The sequence below is a fragment of the Dama dama genome, chromosome 3 (assembly GCF_033118175.1).
Source record: "Dama dama isolate Ldn47 chromosome 3, ASM3311817v1, whole genome shotgun sequence".
NCBI classification, from domain to species: Eukaryota; Metazoa; Chordata; class Mammalia; order Artiodactyla; family Cervidae; genus Dama; species Dama dama.
Genome location: NC_083683.1, coordinates 50970709 through 50994146, shown reverse-complemented (window position 1 = coordinate 50994146; position 23438 = coordinate 50970709). Strand labels below are relative to the sequence as shown.

Genomic DNA, 23438 nt, shown 5'->3' with positions numbered 1-23438 from the left:
CCATTTGTTTATTTTTGCTTTTATTTCCAATATTCTGGGAGGGGGGTCATAGAGGATCCTGCTGTGATTTATGTTGGAGAGTGTTTTGCCTATGTTCTCCTCTAGGAGTTTTATAGTTTCTGGTCTTACATTTAGATCTTTAATCTATTTTGAGTTTATTTTTGTGTATGGTGTTAGAAAGTGTTCTAGTTTCACTCTTTTACAAGTGGTTGACCAGTTTTCCCAGCACCACTTGTTAAAGAGGTTGTCTTTTTTTCCATTGTATATTCTTGCCTCCTTTGTCAAAGATAAGGTGTCCATAGGTAAGTGGATTTATCTCTGGGCTTTCTATTTTGTTCCATTGATCTATGTTTCTGTCTTTGTGCCAGTACCATACTGTCTTGATGACTGTGGCTTTGTAGTAGAGCCTGAAGTCAGACAGGTTGATTCCTCCAGTTCCATTCTTCTTTCTCAAGATTGCTTTGGTTATTTGAGGTTTTTTGTATTTCCATACAAATTGTGAAATTATTTGTTCTAGTTCTGTGAAGAATACCGTTGGTAGCTTGATAGGGATTGCACTGAATCTATAGGTTGCTTTGGGTAGTATAGTCATTTTGATAATATTGATTCTTCCAATCCATGAACACGGTATATTTCTCCCATCTGTTTGTGTCCTCTTTGATTTCATCCATCAGTGTTTTATAGTTTTCTATGCATAGGTCTTTTGTTTCTTTAGGTAGATATACTCCTAAGTATTTTATTCTTTTTGTTGCAATGGTGAATGGTACTGTTTCCTTAATTTCTCTTTCTGTTTTCTCATTGTTAGTGTATAGGAATGCAAGGGATTTTTGTGTGTTAATTTTATATTCTGCAACTTTCCTATATTCATTGATTAGCTCTAGTAATTTTCTGGTAGAGTCTTTAGGGTTTTCTATGTAGAGGATCATGTCATCTGCAAACAGAGAGAGTTTCACTTCTTCTTTTCCTATCTGGATTCCTTTTATTTTTTTTTCTGCTCTGATTGCTTTGGCCAAAACTTCCCAAACTATGTTGAATACTAGTGGTAAGAGTGGGCACCCTTTTCTTGTTCCTGATCTTAGGGGAAATGCTTTCAGTTTTTCACCATTGAGGGTAATGCTTGCTGTGGGTTTGTCAAATATAGCTTTTATTATGTTGAGGTATGTTCCTTCTATTCCTGCTTTCTGGAGAGTTTTAATCATAAAAGGATGTTGAATTTTGTCAAAGGCTTTTTCTGCATCTATTGAGATAATCATATGGTTTTTATCTTTGAATTTGTTAATGTGGTGTATTACATTGATTGATTTGCGGACATTAAAGAATCCTTGCATTCCTGGGATAAAGCCCACTTGGTCATGATGTATGATTTTTTTAATATGTTGTTGGATTCTGTTTGCTAGAATTTTGTTAAGGACTTTTGCATCTATGTTCATCAGTGATATTGGCCTGTAGTTTTCTTTTTTTGTGGCATCTTTGTCTGGTTTTGGAATTAGGGTGATGGTGGCCTCATAGAATGAGTTTGGAAGTTTACCTTCTTCTGCAATTTTCTGGAAGAGTTCGAGTAAGATAGGTGTTAGCTCTTCTCTAAATTTCTGGTAGAATTCAGCTGTGAAGCCATCTGGTCCTGGGCTTTTGTTTCCTGGAAGATTTCTGATTACAGTTTCGATTTCCTTGCTTGTGATGGGTCTGTTAAGATCGTTTATTTCTTTCTGGTTCAGTTTTGGAAAGTTATACTTTTCTAAGAATTTGTCCATTTCTTCCAAGTTGTCCATTTTATTGGCATAGAGCTGCTGGTAGTAGTCTCTTATGATCCTTTGTATTTCAGTGTTGTCTGTTGTGATCTCTCCATTTTCATTTCTAATTTTGTTGATTTCGTTCTTTTCCCTTTGTTTCTTAATGAGTCTTGCTAATGGTTTGTCAGTTTTGTTTATTTTTTTCAAAAAACCAGCTTTTAGCTTTGTTGATTTTTGCTATGGTCTCTTTAGTTTCTTTTGCATTTATTTCTGCCCTAATTTTTAAGATTTCTTTCCTTCTGCTAACTCTGGGGTTCTTCATTTCTTCCTTCTCTAGTTGCTTTAGGTGTAGAGTTAGGTTATTTATTTGACTTTTTTCTTGTCTCCTGAGGTAAGCCTGTAATGCTATGAACCTTCCCCTTAGCACTGCTTTTACAGTGTCCCATAGGTTTTGGGTTGTTGTGTTTTCATCTTCATTTGTTTCTATGCATATTTTGATTTCTTTTTTGATTTCTTCTATGATTTGTTGGTTATTCAGAAGCATGTTATTTAGCCTCCATTTGAATTTTTAACAATTTTTTTCCTGTAATTGAGATCTAATATTACTGCATTGTGGTCAGAAAAGATGACTGGAATGATTTCAATTTTTTTGAATTTCCCAAGGCTAGATTTATGGCCCAGGATGTGATCTATTCTGGAGCAGGTTCCGTGTGCACTTGAGAAAAAGATGTAGTTGATTGTTTTGGGGTGAAATGTCCTATAGATATCAATTAGGTCTAGCTGGTCCATTGTGTCATTTAAGGTTTGTGTTTCCTTGTTAATTTTCTGTGTAGTTGATCTATCCATAGGTGTGAGTGGGATATTAAAGTCTCCCATATTACTGTGTTACTGTTAATTTCCCCTTTCATATTTGCCTTACATTTTGCGGTGCTCCTATGTTGGGTGCATATATATTTATAATTGTTATATCTTCTTCTTGGATTGATTCTTTGATCATTATATAGTGTCCTTCGTCTCTTTTCACAGCCTTTATTTTAAAGTCTATTTTATCTGATATGAGTATTGGGACTCCTGCTTTCTTTTGGTCTCTGTTTGCGTGAAATATTTTTTTCCCAGCCTTTCACTTTTAGTCTGTATGTGTCCCTTGTTTTGAGCTGGGTCTCTTGTAGACATCAAGAGACATCTTGCTTTTGTATCCATTCAGCCAGTCTTTGTCTTTTTCTTGGGGCATTCAACCCATTTACATTTAAGGTAATTATCGATAGGTATGGTCCCGTTGCCATGTACTTTGTTGTTTTGGGTTCACGTTTATACAACCTTTCTGTGTTTCCTGTCTAGAGAAGGTCGTTTAGCATTTGTTGAAGAGGTGGTTTGGTGGTGCTGAATTCTCTCAGCTTTTGCTTGTCTGTAAAGTTTTTGAATTCTCCTTCATATCTGAATGAGATCCTTGCTGGGTACAGTAATCTAGGTTGTAGGTTATTCTCTTTCATTACTTTCAGTATGTCCTGCCATTCCCTTCTGGCCTGGAGGGTTTCTATTGATAGATCAGCTGTTATCCTTATGGGAATCTCTTTGTGTGTTATTTGTTGTTTCTCCCGTGCTGCTTTTAATATTTGTTCTTTGTGTTTGATCTTTGTTAATTTGATTAATATGTGTCTTGGGGTGTTTCGCCTTGGGTTTATCCTGTTTGGGACTCTCTGGGTTTCTTGGACCTGTGTGACTATTTCCTTCCCCATTTTAGGGAAGTTTTCAGCTATTATCTCCTCGAGTATTTTCTCATGGCCTTTCTTTTTGTCTTCTTGTTCTAGGACTCCTATGATTCGAATGTTGGGGCGTTTCACATTGTCCCAGAGGTCCCTGAGGTTGTCCTCATTTCTTTTGATTCTTTTTTCTTTTCTCCTCTCTGCTTCATTTATTTCCACCATTTTATCTTCTACCTCACTTATCCTATCTTCTGTCTCCATTATTCTACTCTTGGTTCCCTCCAGAGTGTTTTTGGTCTCATTTATTGCATTATTCATTTTTAATTGACTCTTTTTTATTTCTTCTAGGTCCTTATTAAACATTTCTTGCATCTTCTCAATCTTTGTCTCCAGGCTATTTATCTGTAACTCCATTTTGTTTTCAAGATTTTGGATCATTTTTATTATCATTATTCTAAATTCTTTTTCAGGTAGATTCCCTATCTCCTCCTCTTTTGTTTGACTTGGTGGGCATTTTTCATGTTCCTTTACCTGTTGGGTATTTCTCTGCCTTTCCATCTTGTTTAGATTGCTGTGTCTGGAGTGGCCTTTCTGTATTCTGGTGGTCTGTGGTTCCTTTTTATTGTGGAGGTTTGTCCTAGTGGGTGGGGTTGGATGATTGGCTTGTCAAGGTTTCCTGGTTAGGGAAGCTTGTGTCGGTGTTCTGGTGCATGGAACTGGATTTCTTCTCTCTGGAGTGCAGTGGAGTGTCCAGTAGTGAGTTTTGAGATGGGTCCATGTGTTAGGTGTGACTTTGGGCAGCCTGTATGTTAACACTCAGGGCTATGTCCCTGCGTTGCTGGAGAATTTGCGTGGTATGTCTTGCCCTGGAACTTATTGGCTCTTGGGTGGTGGGTGGTTTCAGTGTAGTTATAGAGGCTTTTGGATGATCTCTTATTACTTAATGTTTCCTGTAGTCAGGAGTTTTCTAGTGTTCTCAGGTTTGGAGTTTAAGTCTCCTGCCTCTTGATTTCAATCTTATTCTTCCAGTAGCCTCAAGACTTCTCCAACTATACAGCACTGATAATAAAACTTCTAGGTTAATGGTGAAAAGATTCTCCATACTGAGGGACACCCAGAGAGGTTCACAGAGTTACATGAAGAAGAGGAGAGGGAAGAGGGAGATGGAGATGAGCAGGTGGAGAAAAGGGGGGACTCAAGAGGAGAGAGACAGATCTACGCAGTTGTCTGTTCCCAGAGTGTTCTCCGTAGCCCAGTCACCCACAGAGACTCACAGAATTGGATTGGGAAGAGAAGGGGGAGGGAGGAAATAGAGGTGATCTGAGGGAGGAAACAGAGAGTCAAGATTGGGAGAGAGTAATCATCACACTCCTGAGTAAAAATGGGAACTGAACATTGGATTCTTAAATGTCCAAAATTGATATCAAATACTGAAAAACAAAGATTAAAAATATAGAGTAGAGATTAGATTCTTAAAAATACAATATTAAAAACAAAAACACAAAAAGTTTAAGAAATATATATGAAGGTTGGTTTAAAAATAGGGTCTCTCTCTTTTTTTTTTTTTTTGGCAAGGTTATAGTGAAATGAAAATGAAAATTAAGGAGTAATAGAGGAGTAATAGAGGATTTTAAAAGAAAATAAGAGAAAAAAATAAAAAAAATTTTTTTAATTAAAAAATAAAAATAAATGAAAGTTAAGGAGTAATAGAGGAGTAATAGGGAATTTTAAAAGAAAATATAAAGAAAAAAGAAAAAAATTTTTTAATTAAAAAAATAAAAAAAGTAAAAATATATTTAGGAATTTCTCTAGCGCTGTTGTGGTCATTGTGGGTTCGGTTCAGTTTCAGATAGCTCCTTGTTACAGCTTACACTTCTCCATATCTATAGGCCCCTTCCGGTGTGGTCTGTGTTAACTACAGGTATTTTAATCCGTTGCACTGGTCCCTTCTGAAGCGGTTCCCTTTGTTTATTTGGCTTCTGTTTGCCCGTCTCTTCAGTGTCTAATTTCCGCCCTGACACAGGCGGGCGGAGGTGGTCTCCTGTTTAGGTTCCCTCGTTCATTCATGCTGCAGGGAGGGAGGGGCGCTGCAGACAAATGTCACTGGCGTGTGTGGGGAGCACTCGCAGTGTTCCGGCCACACTGGGTTTGCCCCGCTCACGGGTGTGTGCTCTCCCCGTCTACACTGCTCAGGCTCCAGGCTGCTCTATATGGAGCGGGCCCTGCATTGTGTGCAGTTCCAGTTTTCGGGTACTACACAAAAGCGCAGACTCAGTTGCGCCTGCGTTTTGTGCCTTCCCCGCCGGAGCAGCTCAGGCCGCCAGGAGCTTGACCGGCGCACTCTCTCCGGGTGCGGTGCGCCTTCTCCCCTCCGCGGTCCCAGCCTCAGTTCCCTGGCGCACCAGTCGGGTGCGTGCGCCTTGTGTCTATTCTGGGGAGCTGGTCTCTAGCCGCGACCCTCCCGGCGGATGTCAACCATCCAGAATCTCAGGAAGTCTTTGGTTAGAAACTGGAGGCCTGTCTGCAGTTTGGTAAGGGTGCCGTCTCTGGGACCAAGTTTGCCCCTTTCCCCTGCCCGCTGCCTCCTGCCTCCCGCGGGGGATGGGCCGGTCCGCTAGCTCTTCTCCGGGATCACTCAGTTCTTCCTTTGTTCTGCGAACAGGCCCGCAGTGTGTTCAGCCTGTTAATTTTCTCTCTCTCTCTTGCTAGCCCACAGTTGAAGTTGTTATCTCACCTATCCCACAGTTGAAGTTGTTATCTCACCTATCCTACTGTTGAAGTTATCTCACCTTAGCTCCCTCCCATTGCCCTCAGGGCATTCAGACCTGGTCTAAGCAATGCCTCCGGCTCCTCTCCGGCTTGCCCCCACTTGCTGGTGGCGGATCTGGGCGTCTGGGGTACTTTTCTGCTGGGAGTTGCTTTTAGGCATGTAATCTGTTGGTTTTATTTATTTTTCCTCCCAGTTAGGTTGCCCTCCGAGATTCGAAAACTTGCCCCAGACCCGGTAGTGCGAGGGTCTCCTGGTGTTTGGAAACCTCCTCTATTATGACTCCCTGCCCAGGACGGGTCTCTGTCCCTAGCTCTTTTGTCTCTCTTTTTATCTTTTATATTTTGTCCTACCTCCTTTTGAAGATGATGGGCTGCTTTTCTGGGTGCCTGATGTCCTCTGCTAGCGATCAGAAGTTGTTTTATGAAGTTTGCTCAGCGTTCAAATGTTCTTTCAATGAATTTGTAGGGGAGAAAGTGGTCTCCCCGTCCTATTCCTCTGCCATCTTAGCTCCTCCCAAATCTTTTATTTTTTAAACTGATTAATAGTATAGACATCCTGGAATGTGAAGTCAAGTGGGCCTTAGAAAGCATCACTACGAACAAAGCTAGTGGAGGTGATGGAATTCCAGTTGAGCTATTTCAAATCCTCAAAGATGATGCTGTGAAAGTGCTGTACTCAATATGCCAGCATATTTGGAAAACTCAGCAGTGGCCACAGGACTGGAAAAGGGCAGTGTTCATTCCAATCCCTAAGAAAGGCAATGCCAAAGAATGCCCAAACTACCGCACAATTGCACTCATCTCACACGCTAGTAAAATAATGCTCAAAATTCTCCAAGCCAGGCTTCAGCAATACGTGAACCGAGAATTTCCAGCTGGTTTTAGAAAAGGCCGAGGAACCAGAGATCAAATTGCCAATATCCACTGGATCATCGAAAAAGCAAGAGAGTTCCAGAAAAACATCTATTTCTGCTTTATTGACTACACCAAAGCCTTTGACTGTGTGGATCACAATAAACTGTGGAAAATTCTGAAAGAGATGGGAATACCAGACCACCTGACCTGCCTCTTGAGAAACCTGTATGCAGGTCAGGAAGCAATAGTTAGAACTGGACATGGAACAACAGACTGTTTCCAAATAGGAAAAGGAGTACGTCAAGGCTGTATATTGTCACCCTGCTTATTTAACTTATATGCAGGATACATCATGAGAAATGCTGGGCTGGAAGAAGCACAAGCTGGAATGAAGATTGCTGGTAGAAATAGCAGTAACCTTAGATATGCAGATGACACCACCCTTATGGCGGAGAGTGAAGATGAACTAAAAAGCCTCTTGATGAAAGTGAAAGAGGAGAGTGAAAAAGTTGGCTTAAAGCTTAACATTCAGAAAACTAAGATCATGGCATCTGGTACCACCACTTCATGGCAAATAGATGGGGAGACAGTGGAAACAGTGTCAGACTTCATTTTTTTGGGCTCCAAAATCACTGCGGATGGTGACTGCAGTCATGAAATTAAAAGACGCTTACTCCTTGGAAGGAAAGTTATGATCAACCTAGATAGCTTATTAAAAAGCAGAGACATTACTTTGCCAACCTAGGTCCATCTGGTCAAGGCTATGGTTTTTCCAGTGGTCATGTATGGATGTGAGAGTTGGACTATGAAGAAAGCTGAGTGCAGAAGAATTGATGCTTTTGAACTGTGGTGTTGGAGAAGACTCTTGAGAGTCCCTTGGACAGCAAGGAGATCCAACCAGTCCATCCTAAAGGAGATCAGTCCTGGGTGTTCATTGGAAGGACTGATGCGGAAGCTGAAACTCCAGTACTTTGGCCACCTCATGTGAAGAGTTGACTCATTGGAAAAGACCCTGATGCTGGGAGGGATTGGGGGCAGGAGGAGATGGGGGCGACAGAGGATGAGATGGTTGGATGGCATCACCGACTCCATGGGCATGAATTTGAGTAAGCTCCGGGAGTTGGTGATGGACAGGGAGGCCTAGTGTGCTGCGATTCATGGCGTCGCAGAGAGTCGGACATGACTGAGTGACTGAACTGAACTGAACTGAACAGATTATGTTTACACCTTCTTCTTCATTAGTTATCGGCAGAAGAAGAAAGCCTTTTGAATATAAGCTAAGCCTTTAAAAGACACTAATAAAATATCTTGAACTTTGAGTTATGGGATTTGTTAAAAATATCATAAAAGATAAATGACATAAATGGACTGAGTCCTGACTGAGGTGGGAAACCTGTTCTAGTCCTGGCTCAAGTCACTAACTGGGGCCACCCTGATTTAGTCAGAAGCACAATGAGCCCCAATTTCTTCACATGTCATTTGAGGCCATCTATATTATTGCAGACATGGTGGGGTTTTGACCACTGAAGACTTGTGGGTACTTCTCTCCATGTTATATTAGCCTGAATTGCATCCATCTATTTGTGTATATGCAGGCATTCCTGGGAGATATTTTGGGCTCAGTTCCAGACCACCATGATGAAGCAAAGAGTGCAACAAAGCTAACATCACAATAAAGTGAATACTGTGATAAAGCAAAGTCAAAAATTTTTTGATTTTCCACTGCATATAAATGTTTACACTATTCTGTAGTCTATTAAGTATGTAATAGCATTATGTCATATAAACATTGTGCATAACTTCATTTAAAACTATTTTATTGCTGAGAAATACTAGCCATTACCTGAAAGTCAGAAAATCATCTGATTTTCATTATCAGAAAGTTAGCATCTTTTTGATGGCAAGGAAGGTCTTGCCTTGATGTTGATGGTTGCTGACTGACCAGGGTGGTGGTTTCTGTGGCAGTTTCTGAAAATAATACAGCCATGGAGTTTGCCACATCCCTTGACTCTTCCTTTCACTTGAACACTTTAAGAGGCTCTTGTAGGGTTATTAATTAGCCTAGTTTCAATATTGTGGTAGGTATCTCAGGGAATGGGGAGACCCAGGGCAAAGGAGCAGGATGGGGAACAGCTGGTCAATGGAGCAGTCAGAACATACACAATATGTATTCTTTGTTGTCTTATGTGGGTGCAGTTCATGGCATCCCAAAACAATTACACTAATAAGGTCAAAGATCTCTGATCCCAGATTGCTGTAACAAATACAGCAACAGTGAAAAAGTTTGAAATGTTGTGAGAATTAGCAAAATGTGACACAGAGACATGAAGTACCAAGTGCTGTTTTGGAGAAATGGTGCCAGTAGACTTGCTCGATTCAGGATTCCCCCAGACCTTCAATTTGTTTAAAAAAAAAGAAAAAAGGCAGTATCTGTAAGTGCAGTAAATGAAGTGCAATAAAATAAGGTCTACTTGTACTGTGTTAGTGTCCTAGTACTTCCATACAAAATACCAGGCTGGGAGGGCCGAACACTAGCATTTATTTTCTCACAGTTCTGTAGCCCATGAAGTCCAAGGTCAGGGTGTCAGCAGATTTGGCTTCTTCTGGGGCCTCTCTGCTTGGCCTGCAGACCTCATCGTCTCACTGTGTCCTCACATGGTCCTTCCTCTGTGTGTGAACATCCCCAAGGTCTTTCCGTGTCCATATTTTCTCTTTTTTTAAGGACACTGATCAGATTGGACTGTTATTTTAACTTCATCATCATTTTAACTTCATCATCTCTTTAGAGGCCTGTTTCCAAAGAGTCACATTCTGAGGTATTGGGAGTTAGGGCTTCTACAGATAAATTTTGAGAAGACACAGTTCAGCCCATGATATCTATTTAAAATAGCATTCATTTGTTTTAAATTACATAGAGAGAGACTAATACAAAGAGAAAACCAAAAATAGCCTTCCTAGTTAATGCCTGTTATTTAAAAGCAGTGGGGTGGTAGGTACATGGAAAGATAACTCAGACTATACTGAGGGTGTAAAAGGAAGAGTGACACCCTCCTAGCCCCCCTCCTCCTACTCTAAAGCGGCTTCTTTAAATACCTTTACACAAATACATGTTTACTATACGGAGTCCAGGAGCGTTTTTTTCTCGGGCCCTAATGTATCTTCCAGAGTACATATTATGTCTGCACATGCTCTGAATTAGCCTTCTTTTAAATGGCTATCCAATATTCTATTGTGTGCATACCATATTTTAATTTAACTAGTCATTTATTAATAGACACTCAGGTTGTTTCCAACCTCCTCATCCACCCCCACCCCCTGCCTTTATAAACAATGGAGTTCTTTTAAATACCCATTATGGAAAGAATAGTAACAGGTCACCTAATAAAAATAATTGGCATACAATTTTGGTGACAACAGCATGTGTTTATCACCTTCCTGTTTCTTGGTTCTTACTGGGATTGTTGTGAAAGGTGCTTGTCTTTCTCACCCTCCAGTCCCTTCCCGAATGCTAGGACCTCTTCTTCCTGCATAATGTGAAGGGAGGACCCTCCCTGGGCACCCTGAGGTCATCTCTGTACAGTGGTCCTTCCTCCTCAAGGGGAAAGGCTCTCCCAATTCAACAGCCATAGGCTATTTCTAGTTAAGCAAAACCATTTTTCTTGCAAGAATTGCTGTTTCCATGTCCACAATGACACATGAATCCTTTCTGGCTGCTCCGACCCTTTGGAGAGGGGCCAGTTTTCTAATGGAATGCGAACAGTCTTATTGCTAATCAAGATTTACAGCTGAGACCAGGATGCCCAGCCGCTCATTGGATTTGCAGACCCTCCAAGCTAACAGCAGCAGCTCCAAGATAAGTGCAGAGCAGGGGCCCCAGCCCTGTTCTCTAGGCCCTCTCTCTGTCCCCAGACCCAGCCTCTTAGCCACAGGTATCATCTGGTGTTATTTTATAAGCTGTGCCACCGTGCAGATGTTCTTTTCTGAAGAATTACTTTCATTTCTGACTCATTTCAGGAAATGAGGCAGTCTATCAGAGGTGTTCTTCATTTCCAGACCTCCAGAGAGTTCATTTTTCTCCTGGGATTTCTAACCACATGTGGGCAGTGCTTTATTTACCCAGATGTGGGAAATAACAGTAATGAACAGCCTTCATCTGAAGCAGCCCTTACATCCCTGAAGAATTCCATGTGAGGGCCCAGAGGTAGCTTATGCTCTTATTAATGTAAATATTTCTGAGACTTTGGTTTCATGACGCTTGTGGACATGCTGTGTGTATGAGCTTGGTGCAGGCAAAATATAATTTAGCAACAGATTTAAAAGGTAGTCTGGAGTGTTTCTAATTACTGTTTGTTTAGTTCAGCATTGCCTAATAAGTGGATTTAAGTAACCTTGGGGGCAGGGAATGTAGTGTTCATATTACAGTCAGCCTTGCAAATCAGATTCAGAGTATTGCAGAGAACACACCCTGGAGTCATTTTATAGATGCAGTTCATGGAATTTTGAATTTAGAACCAAGAACATTTTGGAATGGACATTTTCTACCTGTCATGCATCAACATGAATTATACACATATCCAAAATCAACCTTACTGTGTGGTACAACTCTGTATAAAATCTATTGGTGGCTTTTGGCACTCAGTTCTTCTTTTAATTTGACACAAAAATTCTCATTCTCATGGGAGAAGTGGACTTTTCTTTCCTTCCCTTTCCCATCTTTCATTGGCCATATCGGAAACTGAAGTCACGAGAGGGCCTAGAACAGTGGTTCTCAACCTGGGCTGCACCAGGGAATCAGCCTGGAAACCTTCAAAAATACTGATGCCGGGGTCCCACCCCAGAGAGTCTTGCTTAGTTTCTGGGAATGCAGGCTACACTGGAAGGATGTGACGGTGCAATAAGGGTTGAGAACCGCAGGCTTGAGGGTTCATCTCACCTAGTGGTTCTCAGCCCGGACTGCAGGTAAGGATCACCTGGAAAGATATTGCAAAAAAACCCTGCTGTCCCACCAATTAAAACCACATTTTGCAGGGGATCCAGGATTTTTAGAAAGCTCCCAGACAATTTCTGATGCACAGCAAGGGTTAAGGTCAACTGATACAACCTAGCTATTCCATATCATAGATAAGGAAAAGGAGAACTGGAAAGGTCAGATGGCTTGCTCAAGGTCAGATCTCAGTTGTCCGGGTGCAAGCAGGTCTGGAATTCAGGTCTGATGCCTTTGACTGGTTTGTCTGCTGCCTAGCCTGGCCCAGGTATGTTTGTTTGTTGTATTTATTGATGCCTCCTCATCCTTTAGGTAATGTTCCTGCCTCCAAGAGGCCTTTAATGGCTCCTCCCGCTCCTCCCTCTCTCCCATCCAGCCTGGGTAAGATGTCCATCCTTTATATTTAACAGCACTCTCCTTACTGTTCCCCTCAGACTGTCAGCTCTAGAAGGACAAGATCCATGTCTTTCTTGTCCTTTTGGTAATTTGCTGGCATAGGATGAAGAAGTGCATGCTCAGTAGTGTCTTCTTCTTCACAGGCCAGCAAGTTAACGAAAGGACCAGAAAGACAGGGGCCTTGTCTTTCTAAAGCTGACAGTCTGAGGATAATATTTTGTGAATTGAAGTTCTCTAACTCTTTATTTTCCAATTAGCCCTCATGAGTTGTTAAAAATAATCTACTCCTTTTGAAAGTAGCTTCTGAGAGCAAATGTATTGTTTCCTGTCCAACTGCCCACTCTGCTGTGGGTCAGGATCTCAAACACAAAGACTGCCCACCCTTGCCTTGCAAGAGAGAGAGTTGGGAGGGGGAGAGTTTATCAAGGAGATTTTGATGACAGGATAGTGAAAGCAAGATTTCTGTGACTTTACCTGTTGCTTAGGGTAAAGCGTGTTTACAACATCTAGGGACTTCCAAATAACATGCTTACAAGTGTGTGTGCTGGTGGTGGTGTAGTCAGTAAGTCGTGTCCGGCTCTTGTGACCTCATGGACTGGGAGTCTACCAGGCTCCTCTGTCCATGGGATCTCCAGGCAAGAATACTGGAGTGGGTTGCCATTTCCTTCTACAGGGGATCTTCCCAACCCAGGAGTCAAACCCAGTCTCCTGCATTGCAGGCAGATTCTTTACGACTGAGCTACAAGGGAAGCCCTACACACAAGTGTGTGTAGCATCAGTGAAAGGGAGCATTTAGCATTACCTTAAGACAAATTGAAAATAATACTCTTTTATAAAATTTTTTTTTTAATTTCCTTTTTCATGTTGTGTATATAACTGAGTAACCACATCCACTAGCATAGCTGAATTAAATCCTTTTGCATCTCTGGGTTAGTATTTCAAAGTCTGTTCAACTGATTAAAAGACTACTGGGGAGATCAAGATGGCAGAATAGAAGGATACAAAACTCACTCCTCACATAAGCATATCAAAAATTATATCTTCAAATAGAATAATTCTTGCAAAAAAACCAACTGGACACTCGGGGAAGATCTCTTAAGTGACCAGAGCTGCAAGAAAGATCCCCATGGAACTGAGTAGGACTGAAAATAATGAGGCCAGCTCCTCTGGCAGGGATCTATAAAGGAGAGAGTGTCTGCACAGGCAGGTTGCTTTGTGAAACTCCTGTGTCTGCTGGGACACCTGCCAGGATGGATAGGGAGCTGGAGGGGCCTGGACTCTGCTCTTGAGGAACGTGCGCATGCTGGCTTGCTAGCAGTCAGGGCAGAGTGAGTCCAGGACTGCCACCGATGACTGTCACCTCGCTGCATTTCCAAGCCTGAAATGCATGCCAGGTGGGGGCAGCTACTATGTGCTAAAGTGCTAAACCTCCAGCAAAGGGACCCTGGGAGAAGACTTGGTCTAGCTTCATGGTGACAGCCTGGAGGACTTAAAGTGTGGTCCATTGTTAGTGCGAGTAGCACAGGATGTGGGTCCACCAGTGGACCTCCACTGCTATTGATAGCTACCTCAGAGCAGGGCTCGGCTCTGGTGGTTTATGCTTTGTGAGCTTGTGCAGGGTGGGGGTAGGGCTGACATCTGAGCTTATTAACCGTCCAACAGTGGGGGCATGTTTGAACAGCAGTGGACTTTGTTCATGTGCATGTGACATGGCTGATGGCATCACAGAATCCCGTGTCCTCGGTGGACAGCCCCAGGCAGGAGTATGCAGCAGTTTCCTCCTCAGTAGGAGTGTTGTAGTTTCACCCACCTCACACCAAAGCTTGGAGGTGGATCTGGGGTAGACAGATCTAGGAAGAGACCTGATACAGAGGCAGCGTAGGTCCCAGGCCACAGTTCAGTCACCTTAGTTTTTGGAACCACAAGGCTCTGGCCCCTCCACCAGCTTAGTACTAGGTCTGGGATGAATATACCAGAGAAGGGAATTTGACCTTGGGCTAATTTGGGCAGAATCTTGGATACCTGCATGGGAAGCACATAGGTTCACTGTGACCACATGGGTCTCACTTGCTTCAGAGCTCACCTCCTTAGGGGCAAATTATATATTTAAGGGCAGTGGAGCTTTATTGAACCTGACCCTCAGGATTTCTGCTCCAACAGCTGTGGAGCAGACCTCACAACTGAGAGGACTGTGACAGCCACGGAGCGAAGAGGAGGCACCGCCCAACACCCAGTGCAGGAACTGGACGCCAGAATGTCAGGCACACCCCCTAGCAAGGGGATCATGCCCAGCACGCTCTGGGGAAAGATGTGGCAGGCATGTATACCAGAAGCAGCCCCAGCACCAAAAATATTGGACACCCTACACAGGGATGGAAGTACTTATTCACTCAGTCATGTCTGATTCTTTGCAACCCCATGGACTGTAGCCTGCCAGGCTCCTCTGTCCATGGGATTTTCCTGGCAAGAATACTAAAGCTGGTTGCCATTTTCTCCTCCAGAGGACCTTCCTAATCCAGGGATCAAACCCATGTCTCCAGCATCTTCTGCATAGAAAAGAGACAAGAATCTATAGGAAAGGGAAAAATCATAATAGGAAAGGCAAATATATAAAAATGATTGAAGATCATTTAGCTAAGCCAGTACATAGATTAAGAAGAAAAATCAGATTTTTTGTGTGTGTGTGAAAGTAGTTATAATTACAATTAATAGAAAAGATAAACAAGAAGATGTCAAATAGGACCTCAAAATCACAAAATGTGGAGGGAGGGGAGTAAAAAAAAATCTTTTAGAATGTGTTTGAACTTATATGACTAATAGTCTAAAGCCAGTCATTATAGTTACAGATCACCATACTTAAAAACCAGGGTAACCACAAATAAAAATTATATAGTAGATTCACAAAAATAAATAACAAAGGAACTCAAGAATAATTCAGGAGGAAACTATCAAATCACAAAAAGACAAACAAAAAGAAGAAATGAACAAAGAAGAGTTACAAAGTCAGCTAGAAAATAAGGTTTAAAATGGCAATAAATATTTATTTATCAAGAATTACTTCAAATGTCTTTGGATGAAATGCTCTGAACAAAAGACATAAGAGTTACATATTGGATTAAAAAAAAAACAAGAACCTACAGTATACTGCCTATGAGGGACTCATTTTAGGCTGAAAGACACACATAGATTGAAAGTCGGGGGATGGAAAAAGATATTTCATGCAAATAGAATCTGCAGGAAAATAGGGTTAGCAATACTCGTATGAGACAAAGTAGGCTTTGAAACAAAGTCCATAAAGAAAGACAAAAAAGGGATGGGGGGACACATGTATACCTGTGACTGATTCATGTCAATGTATGACAAAAACCATAACAATATTGTAAAGTAATTAGCCTCTAATTAAAATAAATAATTTAAAAAAGAAAGACAAAAAAAAGACACTATATAATGATAAGGGTTAATACAAGAAGAGAATTTTACACTGATTAACATATGTATACCCAGCTTAGAAACATCTGGGCTTCCCTGGTAGCTCAGTCTGGTACAGAATCTGCCTGCTTTGCAGGAGACCCTGGTTCAATTCCTGGGTTGGGAAGTTCCTCTGGAAAAGGGATAGATTACCCACTCCAGTATCCTTGGACTTCCCTCGTGGCTCAGATGGTAAAGAATCTTCCTGTAGTGTGGGAGACATAGGTTCAGTCCCTGGGTTGGGAAGATCCCTGGAGGAGGGATGGCAACCCACTCCAGTATTCTTGCCTGGAGAATCCCCATGGACAGAGGAGCGTCATGGGCTTTAGTCCATGGGGTCACAAAGAGTTGGGTACAACTGAGTGACTTAAGCAGAGCACATAGAAGCACCTAAACATGTAAAACAAATACTAACAGACATAGAGGGAGAAATTGACAGAAATACCGTTAGAGTTGAAGACTTTAATACTGCTGTGACATCAGTGGACAGATCAACCAGGCAAATTAATAAGTCAACAGAGATATCAAATGACACAATTTAATTTCTTAATATACAGGACACTACATCCAAAAAATACCAAATACACATTCAAGTGTGCCTGAAACATTCTCGAGGATTGACCACAAATTAGGACACAAAACAAGCCTCAACAAATTTAAGGGGATAGAAATTATTTCAAACATCATTTCTGAGCACAATGGAATGGAACTAGAAATCAACCACAGAAAGAAAAACAGGAAAAACATAATGCATCGGGACTAAACAGCATTATTCAGTAAAACCAGTGGATCAGTGGTGAAATTAAAGAAAAACTCAGAAAATTAGAACCAGACATGGAACAACAGACTGGCTTCAAATTGGGAAAGGATTATGTTGAGACTGTATATTGTTACCTTGCTTATTTAACTTATATGCAGAGTACATCATGTGAAATGCTGGACTAGATGAAACACAAGCTGGAATCAAGATTGCCAGGAGAAATATCAATAACCTCAGATAGGCAGATAACACCACCCTTATGGCAGAAAGCGGAGAGGAACTAAAGAGCCTCTTGATGAAAGTGAAAGAGGAGAGTGAAAAAGCTGGCTTGATACTCAACATTCAGAAAATGGAGATCATGGCATCCAGTCCCATCACTTCATGGCAAATAGATGGCAAAACAATGGAAACAGTGACACTTTATTTTCTTGGACTCCAAAATCACTGCAGATGGTGGCTGCAGCCATGAATTAAAAGACACTTGCTCCCTGGAAGAAAAGCTATGACCATTCTAGACAGTATATTAAAAAGCAGAGACATTACTTTATTGACAAGGTCTGTATAGTCTAAGCTATGGTTTTTCCAGTAGTCATGTATAGATATGAGAGTTGGACCATAAAGAAGTCTGAGTGTCAAAGAATTGATGCTTTTGAGCTATGGTGTTGGATAAGGCTCTTGAGAGTCCCTTGGACTACATGGAGATGAAACCAGTCAATCTGAAAGGAAATCAGTCTTGAGTATTCATTAAAAGGACTGATGCTGAAACCAAAGTTCTAATGCTTTGGCCACCTGATGTGAAGAACGAACTCACTGGAAAAGACAGCTGCTATCACCAAAATTTAAAAAATTGGAAGAAAATGCTGTATACAAATTGGCAACCTAGAAGAAGTGAATGTTTCTAGAAATATATATCCTGTCAAAACTGAGTCAAGAAAAAAGATATTTTGAGCAGACAAATCACAATATAATCTATAATAATAATAATAATAAAGCTCCCTACAAACAAAAGTCAAGACCAGAATGGTTCACTGGGAAATTCTACCAGACATATAAAGAAGAACTTAAACTAGTCCTTCTTAAACTATTCCAGAAGATTAAAGAGAAGGGAATACTCCCAAATTCATCTGTGAAGCCACCATCACCCTTATACCAAAACCATACAAAGATACCATGAAAAAAGAAAACTACAGGTAAATACCTTTGAATATAGATGAAAAAATTCTCAACAAAATATTACCAAACCAAATCCAACAACAACAACAAAAAAAAACAAAAAACAAAAAAACGATCATACACCATAATCAAGTTGGATTCATTCCAGGTCAGCAAGGATGGTTCAGCATACACAAATCAATGTGATATACCACATTAACAAAAGGAAAGACAAAAATCATATGATCATCTCAATAGAGGCCAAAATTTTTAAATAAAATTCAACATCCATTCATGATAAAAATCTCTCACCAAAGTTGGGTATAGAGGGAACATTTCTCAACATAATAAAAGCCATTTATTGCAAACCCACAGCCAACATAATACTTAAGGTGAAAGCTGAAAGCTTTTTTACCAAATTCATGAATAAGGCAAAGACACCCACCCTCACCATTTCTATTCAACATAGTATTGGAAGTCCTAGCCACAGCAATCAGACAAGCAAAAGAAATAAAAGTATTCAAATTGAAAAGGGAGAGGTAAAATAATTGTCGTTATTTGCAGATACCATGATATTTTATAGAGAAGCCTAAATATGCCACATGGAAACTATTAGAACTGATAAATTAAGCAAGGTAGCAGGATACAAAATTAATATATAGAAACATTTCTATATATTTCTGTATTTCTATATATTTCTATATATGTAGCATTTCTATATTTCTATATATGTAGCATTTCTTTGCCCTACAATGAAATATCAGAAAGCAAAAATAAAGATCTCATTTATAATCACACCAAACACATACATGTACACACAGAGAGAAAAATCTAGGTGTAAACTTAACAAAGGAGTTGAAAGACCTCTATGCTGAAACTACAAAAGATTGGTAAAGGACACTGAAGGTGATTCAAAGAAATGAGGGGAATACCATGCTCTTGGATTGGAAGATATAACATTGTTAAAATGCTCTTAATACCTGTAGCACTCTACAGGTTTAATATAATCTCTGTCAAAATTCCCAGGACATTTTTCACAGAACTAGGACAAATAATTCTAAAACTTATATTGAACCACAAAAAAACCAGAGTTGCCAAAGCAGTACTGAAGAAAAAACTGGAGGCATAACCCTTCCAGGCTTTAGACAATGCTAACAAACTATAATAATCAAAACAGAATGGTATTGGCACAGAAATGGACATAAAAACAAATGGAACTATATTCAATATAAGAAACCATAATGAAAATAATCTGAATATATATGTACCTGAAAAATAAAAAATGAAAATAACAATGAAAAATTATCACTCTTCTGTCATCTCAGTTTGTTTAAGGTCATGTTTATCCTGTTATCTTGTTATTTGAAAATTGGATCCAGATTTTCATTGTTTATGTTTACTATTATAGCCATTACAAAATTTGTCTTAGAATATGGTCAGTATCTCTTTACTTTACAGGTGGCCTGGAGGATCCACATAGGGTAGCAGAAAGTTGCTGTTTTTCTCATTTGGAGAATTCAGAGTTAAAAGTTTTTGGAGTCAAGTCTACCAGCTGAGCTATATTGTTGGGTAGATGTTAAGATGGATGTAAAGAGGTTGCAGTCAGTAGCTAGTAATAGCCCATGTGTATGAAATCTTTCTGAAGTCTTACTAAGATTTCATAGGTTCAGAGTCTTCATATTCCATGTAAGCAGCAGTGTGGCAGAGTATAAGTGAAGTCACTGTTCATTGGGAAATCTTCCTCAAACTAATGTCCTTAAAAATTTCCGGAGAAAGCTAAGTTACTTAGCTGGAGGTAAATATACAACATTTTATATTATAACTTGACTATATTGTGGAATAAAAGTCAACATTTGTATAACTTTTTAAGGTAAGAAATTTTAAAGAACCACTTTTCCAGGCTCCTCTTTGCTGCTACTTGGATGAAAAATTAAACCAGTAAAGGTTTTTGCTAGGTAACCAACTTCTCTCTGACCAATTTTGAAGGCTCAGGAGTACATCCAAGGAGAAGGAGGGAAAGGAAGAGTCTACTAAATATGTAAGATACCATGTTTAGTGTTTTCACCCGTATTGTGCCATCAAATATGACTGCCCAGCAAATTAGGAATTATTCACATTGATTTTTGCATGTGAATAGGTCTGTACTCACCTCTCCACTAGGGAGCAGAGCCAGAATCTGAATCCTGTCTGATTCCAGAGTCCTTGTATTTTCCCCTTAACATGGCCTTTCATGAGAATGAAGATGTCTCCAAAAGAGCCTGGTTGTTAACTCTGAGCATTTGCTGTGCTGGTGGAAGAAGGCTGGCCTTAGTTTCCCCTAGAGTTGTTATTAAACACCAGTAAGTTAACATTTACAGACTTCTGTGACACAGTTAAAAGCACACCCTCACAATATCTTATAAAGTTCTGATTTTAAAATGACATGTCGTTATTGTAGTGACCCTCAAGAGTTCCAGTGTATTCATTGTCGTGATTTTAAAGGGAGGAAAGGAATAGTCAGCAGTGGCTATTTTTAGCCACAAGACATACAGTGTCAGATAGAATTTTGTGATCTTGCTCAGACATCATGCCTTTGATTTGAGGAAGGCAGCAAAGCAAAATGATTGATAGTTTGTGCTTTGCCCTGCAGTTCTTGAGCTGGAGAATGCTGGCTCTACTATACGCTGTGTGGTGGTGGGCAAGAGACCTGACCTCTATGCCTTAGTTTCCTTGTCAGTAAGACAAGAACAGTAACAGCTTGATTGCTGTGTATCTGCTTACAACTTTGATAACAGAGTTAGTGCTCAGAAAGTGTCCCTATTCCAGGAATGTTATCTCAGAGCATCGTTCATTCATCATGAGTCACAGAGGCCGCTGCACTTTCTTCTGGAGCTCCTGCTTATCTCAGCAGCCCTGGGCTTGGCCGACTACTCCCTCCTTCCTGAAATTCTTTCTTTACTTGGCTTCCGTGATGCTCCTCCATCTTGATTCTGCTCACAACTCCCTGGTATCTTCTGTCTCCTCTCTACTAGATCTGTGTTAAACTTTTCAGCCCCAATGGCTTTGTTCTGTCTCTTATTCCCCATCTTAACTTACTCCTCAGTGATCTCCTTCACTTCCGGGGCCTCAAATACCTTAAATGGACATGTTGATGACTTCACAGACTTATCTTCAATTCCTATCTCTCCCTTGCTTTGCAGCTGCCTGTTTTACCTCTTTACTTGTTTAATAGACATCTCAAATTTGACACATCCAAAACCCAGTTCTTGATTTCCTTTCTAACCCTGCACGCCTGTTGTTCCTCATCTCAGCAATGGCTGTACCCAGTTGCCCAGCCACGGAACTGAAGTCATCTTTGATCCCTGCCTTTCTCTCCTATCTCATATGTGAGCCATTAGCATCCACTCGAAATGCAAGTGCTCCTAAACTCCTACCCCCACTCCTAAATCCAAGTGCAGACTACCAGCAAATCTTGTGGGAATTCTGCAGCCACTGCCTAAGTGAGCCTCAGCTGTGTACCTTTCGCTCCAAGTTCAGACAACAGTCGCAGCGATCCTTCTGTGTCAGACTTTTATAAGATCTTCAGTGGATTCCCTCCAGATAGTCTACGGTTCAAACTCTCAGCCATGTTGTACTTAAGGCCCCTGCTCCCACTCCATCCCCATCTCTTTCTGCCCTGCCTGTCTCTTGAAGTGCCCTAGACACCAGCTCTCTCCGTTCCCTGACAAGCTGCACCCCCTAGCCCTACCCCAGAACACTGTCCTCATCTCCTCTCACCTCCCAACTCCCTCCTGTCTAGAATTCCTTCTCCTGCACTTCATTCAGTTCTCTCTCAAATGGTACCCACTCTGAGCTGGCCCTCTGACTCATTTGAAATATCACTGTCACTCTGTGTCCCCTCCACATGTTTTACTTGTTTTCAGACCATTTCTCCCCACCTGAAATATGCGAATGGGTATTTGTTTATTGCCTCTGGCAGATTGAAAGCTCCCTAAGGATGATGTTCTGGTGCTTAATACACATTTTCTGAACAACTGAAGGAATAAGGAAATTAATGCTCTGGTGTGTGTGTGCTCAGTCGTGTCTGACTCTCTGTGACCCTATGGACTGTAGCCTCCAGGTTCCTCTGTCCATGGGATTCTCCAGGCAAGAATATTGGAGTGTGTTGTCATTTCCTACTGCAGGGGATCTTCCTTCCCCAGGGATCAAACTTGCGTCTCTGGCATCTCCAGCATTGTCAGGGGGATTCTTTACTGCTGAGCCACCTGGGAAGCCCCCTAGTTCTCTGGTACCCTTATATTAAAAATTAAAGAGCCAGATATCTTCTTAGACCCTAATATCCCTGTCTCTCTCCCCCGTTTTCTCTGTACCCCTTTAGAATTTCTAAAATGTCTGGATGCACTGTAGCTCATTATTATTCATGTTACCTTTATTCTTGATGGTCTGATACCTTTTCTCATAACTCTTGTGTGGTTTCCCAGGGTCATTCAAGTTCTTTGTGTCTCTGCCTCCAATAAGTACATTCCCATCCTGTCTTACTAGATTTCTGAGTAGCTTTTAGCACAGCTTTCCATTCTGTTCTTGAAATTTCCTTCTACCTACTAACCATTTGTTGATCCTTTGCTGGCATCTCCTTTTGGGGACCTCTGAATGTGGAGAATTCTTCAAGTTGTGGCTAAGGCCTGCTTCTCACTCTGCATGCTCATTGGTTCCTGGGACTTTACATGCCATCAATGAGCTGATGACTCCCCATTGTACGTATGTGTCCAATACTGACCTCTTCTGACCTCCAGGCCCCATATCTGACTGCTTCCTGGACACTTTCGGATGCCTCGTGCTTAAGGAGAACTCTTGATTCACTTCTGGATCCCATCTCCCTGAACCTGCCTTTCCACATCCCATCTTGATACCATCATCCTCCCCATTTGCAAAAAGTCAGAAACTTGGGTATCATCCTGGGTTTCTACTTCATTGTCCCCCTTTGCTCCAGTATTTTTGCTGTTGTTCAGTTGCTAAGTCATATCTGACTCTGCAACCACATTGACTGTAGCACGCCAGGCTTCCCTGTCCTTCACTATCTCCTGGAGTTTGAGTCAGTGATGCTATCTAACCATTTCAACCTCTGCCATCCCTTCTCCTCTTGCTCACAGTCTTTCCCAGCATCAGGGTCTTTTCCAATGAGATGGCTCTTGGCATCAGGTGGCCAAAGTACTGGAGTTTCAGCTTCAGCATCAGTCCTTCCAGTGAATTTTCAGGGTTGATTTCCTTTAGGAATGATTGGTTTAATCTCCTTGCTATCCAAGGAACTCTCAAGAGTCTTCTCCAGCACCACAGTTTGAAAGCATCAGTTCTTCAGTGCTCAGCCTTCTTTATGGTCCAACTCACACATCTGTACCTGACTACTGGAAAAACCATAGCTTTGACTTATATGAACCTTTGTCGGCCAAGTGATGCCTGTGCTTTTTAATATGCTGTCTAGGTTTTCTTCCAAGGAACAGGCGTCTTTTAATTTTGTGACTGTAGTCACTGTCTGCAGTGATTTTGGAGCCCAAGACAGTAAATCTGTCACTGCTTCCACTTTTCCCCATGTATTTGCCATGAAGTGATGGGACCAAAGGGCTTCCCCTGGTAGCTCAGTGGTA

At 41.1% G+C, this 23438-nt stretch overlaps 1 protein-coding gene across 2 annotated transcripts in view; it reads left to right on the top strand.

The window, feature by feature from the left end:
- Nucleotides 1-23438, top strand: part of ANO6 (anoctamin 6) — a 230339-nt gene that overhangs the window by 49724 nt on the left and 157177 nt on the right. The window contains exon 2 of one of the 2 annotated variants that reach the window (XM_061129479.1): nt 12354-12422. The exons of the other annotated variant lie outside the window; for it this stretch is intronic. Within the exon in view, the coding sequence (XP_060985462.1) occupies nt 12354-12422 (69 nt within the window). The remainder of the gene's footprint in view (nt 1-12353; nt 12423-23438) is intronic. 2 annotated transcript variants of the gene reach the window in all.